We start from the raw sequence: 11,055 nt of genomic DNA on the forward strand, positions 1-11,055 counted from the left end.
CGTGTGCACCATGCATGGTGCACACGGATGCAAAAAGGGCGTCATTTTACTTTTTAAAAAAAAAATCATTTTCGATTGTTGTTACGTAAACATATGTTCATAATTTTATAATTTCACATTCTGGATTTATAGTTATGAAATTATGGATGTGTAATTATGCAATTCTGGATTTATAGTTATGAAGTTATGGATGTATAATTATGCATGCAATTCTAAATGTATAGTTATGAAGTTATAATTTCACATTCTAATTGTATAGTTATGAAGTTATGGATGTGTACTTATGCAATTCTGAATGTATAGTTATGAAGTTATGGATGTGTAGTTACGCAATTCTGGATTTATAGTTTTGAAGTTATGGATGTGTAGTTATGCAATTCTGAATGTATAGTTATGAAGTTATGGATATGTAGTTATGCAATTATGGATTTATAGTTATGAAGTTATGGATGTGTAGTTATGCAATTCTGGATGTATAGTTATGAAATTATGGATGTGTAGTAATGCAATTCTGATTTTTTTTTTAAGTCGGACGTCAAAACGACGCTGTTTTTGCAACCGTGTGCACCATGCATGGTGCGCACGGTTGCATAGCATAACGCTCCCATCCCATCTATGATTTTTTTTGTGGGGTTCATTATGAGGTGGAAGAAAGAGAAGCTAAGAGGGAGAAATTTGGGTATGACTTGCAAGTGAAGTTTTTTTTTAATGGCCCGCCAGTAGAGAGAAAAATCATAGGATAGCTACAGCTCTGCGCGAAAACATGCCCTGTCGGGCGCGTGCAATGCACACGTCGATTGTCGCGTTGATGTGTTATGTCTTTCTCTCTCTCTCTTTTTTTTTTTTTTTTTTTGGGGGGGGGGGGGGGGGGGGGGAGGGGGTGTTAGATAAACTATTTTGCTTTTTTTTCTTTCCTATTTTTTCTTCTTTTCTTTTCATCCCTTCTTTCCTAGTTGGCACTTCAAAAACCACATAAAAAACACACGATGAGGATGCTCTTAATGAGCTAGGACTAATATTGGACTCAATATGAATCCAACCTAGGTCTATGAGTTGGAGGTCAAGACAAGTAAGACTATCCTTATCCCTGCAAAACTCTCTTATTTTAAAAGCGGGTCATACTTTTACATAATCATATTTGCAATTCGTTCACTATTTTATCTATATTTTTGTAATTTCAACACACTTTCAAAAGTGGATCCACATTTTACATCACTTTTTAAAATTATTATATTTCATCAATATTATTATTCAAATTATTAAACATGATTTTAAAAAAAAAAAAGAAAAAAAAAAAGAAAAAAAGAGTAACAAAAACTATCTCTCATTATAATTTTGCCACATTTTTCAAGACTGTCAATCTTTGCCAGGATTGCAAGCCGCCTCATATTTTAATAATAATAATAATAATAATAATAATAATAATAATAAATAGTGACAAAATGAACAAAAGACTTAAAATACATTTTTCCGAAATTATTATTAACAAAATATTTATATTTATATCAAATTATTATTAACAAAATATGCTTTGTTAAACAAAGTCATAGCAAACCCCAAGAAAAAGTTAATTAAAGTTGAAATTCCAAATCCAAAATAAGGGGGTTTGTCATTAAAACATGGTAGAGAGGGCTTGGTTCCTAACCTTATTCAAATGTTACTTATGTTAGTTGTTCCAAGTTATAAAAAAAGAAATTATTAAATTGCTTGTAAAAATTCTCTTAGTCAAACTTATTGCACCAAATAGACTTAGTATGTATTTTCAAATAATAATGGCGTGTTTCCTTAATAATAAGTTGTAAACACTTTATTTTTTAAAAAATAATTTTAAATTCATTTTTTTTTAGTATTATTGACTCTGTTATAATGTCTAGGCTAAAAAATAGCTACTGCAAAGTAACTGAAAACTGAAAAGCTATAAGTTAGAAGTTGAAAAATGAAGAGCAAACTAACTAATTATACTTGTGTTTGGTAAAATTAACTTTTTGATAATAATATAAAAAAATAAAAAAAAATAAAAAAAAAAACAAAAAAAAAAAAACTAAAAAGCACATCTTCATAATTAAATAGGATTATTTAGATATTAAATAAAATCTTATAAATATTATAGAACTAATTGTATAGAATTTTTAAGATAGATTTTAGAAATATAATAATCATAGTTATATGATCAAGTAAATCTCCACCATCCGGTTAAAGAGGTGAAATATGTATAAAGAACCAATACTGCCCCACTAAATCCATAATCTTATTCCAATAACCTGAATTGAAAGTTTTACCAAACATGCACTGCGAAATCATTTAAAGTTTGGCATGAAAGACATTTATTCATTCCATTTAGGAGACAAAAAACCTTACAATTTAGATAACACTAATTTTTTTTTTCAAACTTTGATAAATAAAAATAATAATAATAATGTGGCGAATACACAGCTAAGGTTTTCATGAATCACAATTATCACTTGTACTACAAATCTCCAAACCTGGAAAGGCAATTGTAACTCAAAAAACAAAAAGGCAATAAATTACACACTGGAATGTTTAATTTTCCCTATCTCGTTTTTCCAAGAATCTCCTAAAACTATTTTCTTTATGGCTATCAAAAGGGCATAGCAGACACAATCTGCCTACTGCTCTTTGAGATCCTAGAACAAAACATAAACAGTAGTAGCACTGAGGACAGCAAGAACAACCTAAAATATGTTCTGATTTCTTGCATTCCCAGTTCAAGCACTTCCATCTTTTTCCCGTACCTACTTCTTCTCTCCATCAAATAACCATTCAAGTAGTCATCAATGGAAACCCACTTCTCGAAACTGCTAGATGCTGAAGCGTTCGAATGAAACTCATCAATCTGGTGTGCACTGATACTGAACATTGTAAAGAATACAGCAGACCATTCATTCAGAACTTTCTGCAACAGAAAAGTTCGGTAAGAAATCTTTCATAGGGTTTAACTGCTTAGTACTTCACATCATGTTGACAACCCATGGTTATAAAAAACAGAGAATAACGTACATTGAAAGTGGTCATGCTAGTGGGATTGAACATCTTAAAGCAGTCCTTTGATGAGGCATCAGGATCTCCGTAGATCTGCATATCAATGCCATAGTCAAAAGGAAATGAGTGAGTATTGATATCTGCCAATATTAAAAAGGAAATAAAGTTAATAAACTAGGCATTCTAAAGATTTTGAAACTCATGTCCTGTTGAGTTTATATTTTATAGTAACTACCGAGTATGAAATATATGGTATTTATTTGATAAATGTGAGCAATTTAATAGCTTTAGAATTTGTTTATTTCACTAATTTGAAGTATTTTTTGGTGTAGGAATTAGAAAAGAATAAATTGATTCTAAGAGAGGAAAAAAAATAAACTCTATTTCCAAAACATTTAACCCTTGTGTGGTTTTCTAGCAGATCTTAGTGTATAGTCCAATTAAGGTGATTCAAGCAGCATCGGAAAGCTAATTTAAAAGGCTACAGCTTTCACGAAGAGATTGAGGACTAATTTTTTTTGCCTAAGTTTATAGCTGGTTGAACTTTGAAGACAGAGGAACCTACTGCCAGAAAAAGCATTGCAAGAGTGGAACTTTAGTTTCCTATTTTGCACACAAGTGAAATGAATTTAGTCTCTATATTTTTGCATATGGATTGACTATTTAATAATGTCAATATGCAAGATGGTCCAGAAAAATATTCCTAATAGACGAAGACAAGATTTGGAGAACTTCAAGATTAGGAATGACTAAATTCCCTTAATTGTGCATCTTCTAGGACTAAGATTTTGAGCTATGAAAGGAGATCCTTGTGAGTTGCAGCAGCAACATAAATGTTTCTAGAGCATAACTTTAAGCAGCAAATGGTGTCTTCAACGAGAAAAGTAGCAAGAATTCCAGTGGCAAAAGTGGGATGTAACAAGGCTTCAAAGTGATGTCTTCACTCATGATTAATTTAATTGCTATGTTTATGACTATCGCAAGAAACTAGACTCTTTGTCTAGGGTTCTAACATATCCATGTGATTTATTTGCTCGTTTTATTATGGAACTTAGTTTTGCTAATTACTCAATTGAGTTTGGTTTATTCTGTCCATAGTCTTTTGATGGCACCCTATTCTATGGTTTGAGATTTCTCTCCATCATTGTTAAATATCCACAAAGAAGTGTTGAGGTATTAGCTATTTGGCTTTATCAACATATGGTCACATAGGAAACAAATATACCTGTGAGTAGGAAACCAATGTAACAACTAAATGACTAATCTTAATGGGTTGTATTCATCTTTGATTAGTATCGAAATATAGCAATAATATCAACAAATTATGCTCTCTAAAACACTGGAAACAACCTGGGAATATCTTTCCCTTTTGATTGTCACAACTCACAACTGATAACTTCAAACAAGGGAAAAAATTAAACTAGTAAATAAGGTTACATTGGTGAAGTTAGAACTCCTAGCCTTTATTTTTTCCCATAAATTTTCCTTAATAAATTTAATTGCTTCTTTAGCATTAATTTATATATATATATATTTATTGTGTTTACTTCTTAAATCTTTTATTTTCTATACTATCTGTCATTCAATCTAATAAAGATGTTAAGTTGTTCTTTGGTGGGTAGCAATTTAGATTTAGTCCCCTATTCATCATTCTATTACTTGTAAGTTGTGTGTACTTACACGTATTTGTCAGTCTATGTATTTACCAAAACAGGTCATCTTAAAATGTAAACAATGATGACACAAACCTCAAATGTGAAAGCCATAGGCACCCTCACAATGTCATACATGTAATCCGTTGCTGTACCGTGAGCTAGATACCTATACAGTACGAAACAAAATTAGCATGGGAAAAAAATTAGTTTGAAGGAAACAAAGAAGTAATGGTATATGAAACTCCTTTATTTGCCCTCAATGCTAACTGTTAAGAAATTATTTTCAAGATTGCTTTCACACATGCACTTGAAAGTTGGAGCTTGAAAAGTTCTTTGGAAAATCATTTTTCCAAACCATACTGCCTCCAGACTCCAGAGCCCCACCAGAAGAAAACAAGGAAGTAGTGATCTTTGAAACTTTGTTTTTTTTTGGTTGTGCCCTCAAAGAGTCAAAGCTAACTCTTAAGATCTTTTTTAAACAAGTAATTCTTTCCAGGATTGCTTTCACATGTACTAGAAAATTAAACCAGGAAAAATTCATTGAAAAATCATTTGCCTAAACCATACTGACCCTACAGACCCTCCACCAGATCCAACTAAGCAACGGTCATTCAAGTGGAAATGATTCAGCTTTTCAAGCACCATTCTCATCCTCTGGGAGAGAAATCCATCAGGAGTTGTGTTCTTGTGATCATATGGCATAAATAGAGCCTAAAAAATCAAAGAGAAGAATTGTTTCAAACATGAAAAACAAATTCTTGCAAGTGAGATGAAATTGGTTGTCATTTACTGAAAAATGGAATGAGAATACTGAAGAGATAGACAAAGTAGTAATGATAAAAAGAAACATACATACCAATACTGTCTATTTCTCTTGTTTCATTAATATGCATCAAAGTGTCTAGTCTTCCTAATTTACAAGTTGATTCTTCTACAAATTGTGTTTAATGTTGGTCAGTGCAAAGATATCATATTCTAGTTATAGTTTTATTTAATAAGCTCTAAACCTTTTGGGTGTTGTTCATAAGAACTGAGAATTATCTCCCCCTAAGAAAGAAGGTTGTTACATGGGAGAAACCTTACAAGTGCAGTCTAATCACCAACACATTTCAACCAAACAATTAAGGTAGGTTTCATAGTTCATACATTTAGATAATCCCCTTGATAATTACAGACAAATTAGATTCGAAGAACAACAGTAAAATACATTAATAGCAGCTCAAACTTGCCTCCATTCCGGAATGCACATTAACCCATACATGTGGCTCAAATGATGTAGATAATTTCCGCATTAACTGAGTCTCAGGCTCACTAAAGGGAGCAGTCCCAGGATTCTCTTCATATGGATCATAATCCTAAAAGGATAGAGAAAAGTGGGGAGAGCAGAGGAGTTAGCAAATATTAATATCATGTTATACTTGCAAATGAACCTTATAAGAAAAACACACACACACACACACACACACACAAAAGTTCAATGGGCAGAATCATTTTACAGATACACATTCATTAACCTATAATCTATCGTTTAAGAGTAAAAACATATCTCAACTGTTTCCTAAACACAAAAGCATAGCATAGGTGATCTGGCACATGGCAGGAAAGAAATTCAAAGACCAAAGTCCAATAAAGTGTAATGAACAGAATAGAACCTTAAACAACAAAATGTTGAACAAACCTTCTCTTTTTTGCCCCAATCTACACTCCAATTCCGATTGAGATCAACTCCTCTTCCTGAAAATATATTAAGTATTTTCATATCCATTTCACAAATAATTTGTTTTGTCTAGATAAAAATAAAATTAAAAAATTAAAAAAGGAAAGACAAACTGCAGAACCATTTCTTCTTTCACAAAGCTCCCCCTCCTCTACAAGTTTGCGCCCATTCACATTTTCCATTGGAACAATCTGAGAACAAGATACAAGGGAAGTATATTGATGAAGGATACAAAAAACATAAGAACCAAGATGGTTAACCATCTGGAATGGATTCATTTGGCATAGGGATTGAGCTGAAACAGATCTTACCTTAATAACAAGTTTGTCCAAAGTATTATTAAGTGTAAGTGGGTATTGCTTTGGTAAGAATTCTTCATCGCTTAAAATAGAAAGAATCCGTAATGCAAGCTCGGTTGTTATGAGCTCCCTCCCATGCTGCCCAAAAGTCTGGAACACAAGTAATTATCTGTCAAAAATAGAATGAATACCCAATCTGAGATTTTCTCACACTGTGCCTAATCAAATAAAAGATCTAACAAAGCATTAATTCAATGTCTTCATCTGAGTTACATGCATCACTACTCCTTCCCTCTCTTTCACCCCTCTTAACTGTGCAAAATATACTAAGTAATGCCTGAGGACTACTAAGCATTACAAATCACATCTAATAAAATAAACGAACACATACTGAGGGAAAGAACACTTACAAGGAGGATTCTAACTTTTGATCTATCATCGCAGTCTTTCCCACCTTGGCAATATGTAACTATAGTTGTATCAGCATGATACCCTCTATTCTTAGTAGAAAGGGTTTCAATCTGCATAAATTATGAATAATCAGAAGACAGAATCCAAAATCAACAAAGCAAGAAGGAAAAAGAGAAAACCAACAAAGAGTTTGTCTGGGTGTCGATGCACCAACGACTCAATTTCTTCCAGCAAAGCCCCACTGCAGAATACAAAAATGTCAAATGGGTAAAGAATAAATGCTCAAAACCCAAAAATAAATAAATAAATAAATAAAAGAAAATCAACAAGAAGAACTAAAATATGTAGTGCAACATTTATTAATTTAGAGTTGCCAAACACATATTCACCCACTTACACAATTGAAAAAAAGATGCAGTCTTTCCTAATTAGTCCAAAAGTCAAGCTACTGGTGAACTAGAATTAACCACAGCAGAGTGCAGAATAACTTTTTTCTTTCCTTTTAGTACAAGTGAATATGTCATGTCTTTAAAACCAGTATCAATCAATACCATCATAAATACCCAGAAGTTCCCGGCTGGATCTCACTAGTGAACGATTCAAATTTTCTGCATATTATTGTACTAATTGATAATTTAACATTCTAATTACCACGAATAAATGCAACTACTCAATTAACACAAAGAAAATAATGTAAAAGCTACCTACCTGGTATGATAAAGATCGCGATTGATGGGCGTCACAGAAGCTTGGCCCTTGGTGGCATTACTTTTGGCATTGACATTAGAAAAATAAGCAAAGGATGATAATAGGAAGAGAAGAGACAAAAAGGAGATCGACGGAGAGGAGAAGAGAGAATAGAGGCGGCGTTGGCGACGGCGGCCCATCTAAATCTGGAGATTGGTGAAGGGAAAGGGAAGAAGAACAAGGACAGCAGCTGTCGTCAGCGTGCTCATTTGAATCAACAGTACAATGTCGTGTCGGGACTCGCAAAATTTGAAACAGCAAATGTAAGGGAGGAGAAGACGAAGAAGACGACTTTGATTAAGGGAGGATGTAGCCTCCGTTCGTCGTCGATTGATCTAAGTTCTTGATTTTAACGGTTACGATGGTTGGGCAATTGGCCTGTGAATCCAACGCGCATTGCCGCATATCCTCTCTCTCTCTCTCTCTCTCTCTCTCTCTCGAGATCTCTCTTCTTTATTTACATGTGGGGTTAAATGATTGTTTTTATGTTTAAATTAGATTATCAACTTTGACGATTTTATTTAATTGAGTTATTCACGATTAGAATTTAAAATCAATGATTAAATTGAAAAAATTATTGTAGTCGGTGATTTTAATCAAAAGTTTGAGTATTAACTCATTTATAATTTATAAATTATGAAAATTTTTATAGTGTCAACCACATAATTATTATTAATATCAATTATATTTGATACAATTACGTATTGTTACTCTAAATAGGAAAATGATAAACGTTCTTTTCTAAAGGTTGAATTGCTAACTCCAAGGGCCCCCCACTCCCCAGCCCAATCATGGTAACTCATCTGAAAGGTTGAAATCGCCGAGGCCCCCCACTCCTCGGCCCAATCATGGTAACTCAGCTGAATCACATAGGTTAGACCGCTTACTGCGCACAAAGAGCCCCCTCACTTTGAGAGGTTGTGGTGAAACTCGATCACTGGTCATTCTTTCCAAACTTCACCCCTATGACCAACTGAGCTGTCAATGCGGGCAGAAAAATGATAAACGTAGTCTTATGAAGTGTAACTCTTTTTATGTGTACAAATTTTAATGGGTAAAAAAATAAATGAATAAAAATACAGAAAATGATAAATGTACTATCATGAAATATAACTCTCGTCACGTGTACAAATTTTATTGGATAAAGAAAAATAAATTTAGATCAATTAGAATATGGCACATCAACATAGAGTAGAACTTGCGAGTAGATATCGTATTACACTATTATAACTATGACCGTAGCGGTAACCCCAATTGAGTTGGTCATACAATTAGTTTGATAATCACAAGATTTCAAAACTGATTTTTTGTGAGAATGTAACCATGGACAATTTAGGGCAAATTATACCATGGACCAAGGTCACTAGTTCAAAAATGATATTATATACCTACAGTTAACATATTATGTACATTCAATCAGATTATGTACCTATAAATAAGTTGAAGGTGCATATTATGTTAATTGTATGTATATAATTTATTAAATGCAAATACATAATATGTTAACTGCAAGTATATATTAAATTAACTGCAGATATATAATATATTAATTGTAGTATGTACATAATTTATTAATTAAAAATACATACATAATTTAAATATTGTTTTGGATCGCTATTCACAATGTAAAGTTAAGTTGATGGTCTATGATATAACAATATAATTGACAATTTAGGCATAAAATCCCCCTGAATCCCACGAAATATGACTTGGACCCCACAACTTCAAGTAAATCTTAAATGTATATTATTAATGAGTAGAACTTCACCTACTATCACATTGTACTTATTTTGTTACTTTCATTAATGTAAAAATAGTTATTAAATGAGTTGACTCACATAACATGATATGAGTAATAAATTAAAACTATTGCAGCATGTGGTTGAAGCCCCATCTGATATATGATTAAAGTCTTTGTTGATGCAACGGTTTTCTCTTATCCTGAACAGGCTTTCTTTGGTTGTATGGCGATGGATAGCGATGGTAATTTTTTGACAGCTAGGAATGGTTTGATTCGGTGCTTAAATGATGCTCATTTGGTAGAAGTCGGGGCTGTTAAAGAAGTTCTTTCGTGAGTCAAAGAAAGAGGCTATGCTAAGGTCATGACAGTTTGCTCTTTGCTTAACAGTTTCAGGATTGATCTGTCTTATGCAGGCTGTGTCATTAATGCATGCAAGGAGTTTCGACGATACTTTGAAGCAGTGTCCTTTAAGTTCATTCCTAGCTAGATCAGCGGTTCATTCACAAATTGGTCCGTTTAATTGATTTTCTTCTATTACTAATTGTATTGAACGTTACCAGGACTATGTGGTCCAATGGTATCCGGGTTGGACTTCCATTTGGAAGATTATGGGTTCGAGCCTCAGTGGAGGCGTTATTGGTTCTCTGTGTTTCAGTAGGTTGAGAAAGTATATGAACAGATACTACAATGTAATAGAACCAGTAGCATTCAAAAAAAAATTGTATTGAACGTTTAATTTAATAAAAATTTTCTGTTGGTTTTTTTAAAAAATGATTAAATTGTTTTACACGCCACAGTAAATCATTACCAGCTACAAAATTACCAATTAATTTATTGTTGATAAATATTAAAATATAAATATAAATATTGTCCCAACATCAAACATTTTTTCTACTACACTACAAGTTTAGTTTAATAAGTTTATGTATGCATTAAACAGTTTATGCATGGGAATATGGGATTAACAATTGTAACTCGTACGTATATTAAACTTAACATATTGTTAGGAGATATTCCGTTCGTTATAAGTGTGCTTTAGACACAGCAAGGATGTGACCTATAAATGCGACTCAGCACCTTTAGCATGTACGATGTTTAATTTCTTTCTTCTTCTTCGTTTTATTTTATTTTTTTTTTTTAAATCATACCACACTAACATCCATATCTCATAAATTGTAAGTTATAACGGACTAATTTAATCAAGGGGTCTCATTGGGACAATTTAGGTTTCATATTTATGTATGCAGACACATTAACATATCAATTAATTAAAGAAAAATGTCATTTTTCCCTTTTGAATTTTTCTGCTTATCATTCCTTTCCGATGTTGTTTCAATTCATTGGGTGCCTATGAATTGACTAACCCCACCATTAGTTAAAAACAAAGTTAGTTGTTTAATTAGAAAATGTTATATAAGGATCAAGGAGAAGGTTGGAGTGAAAATTTTAATTTGGAGAGGTGGTAGCACTACTCTAAATTAAATA

General features: G+C 32.6%; 1 protein-coding gene across 1 annotated transcript; it reads right to left on the reverse strand.

The window, feature by feature from the left end:
* Window positions 1-2,385: 2,385 nt before the first annotated feature.
* On the reverse strand, window positions 2,386-8,259 carry LOC109182287 (metallocarboxypeptidase A-like protein MCYG_01475). The gene is made up of 11 exons (XM_019332417.1): window positions 7,791-8,259; window positions 7,266-7,323; window positions 7,082-7,192; window positions 6,684-6,821; window positions 6,494-6,563; window positions 6,334-6,389; window positions 5,885-6,010; window positions 5,227-5,366; window positions 4,749-4,821; window positions 3,019-3,093; window positions 2,386-2,914 (listed from the first exon to the last, which is right to left on the reverse strand). Exons 1-11 carry the CDS (start codon window positions 7,967-7,969, stop codon window positions 2,600-2,602), a joined length of 1,341 nt encoding a protein of 446 aa, XP_019187962.1. The 5' UTR covers window positions 7,970-8,259; the 3' UTR covers window positions 2,386-2,599.
* Between the last annotated feature and the right edge of the window lie 2,796 nt (window positions 8,260-11,055).

This window comes from Ipomoea nil, unplaced genomic scaffold, assembly GCF_001879475.1.
Source record: "Ipomoea nil cultivar Tokyo-kokei standard unplaced genomic scaffold, Asagao_1.1 scaffold1043, whole genome shotgun sequence".
Lineage (NCBI taxonomy): Eukaryota > Viridiplantae > Streptophyta > Magnoliopsida > Solanales > Convolvulaceae > Ipomoea > Ipomoea nil.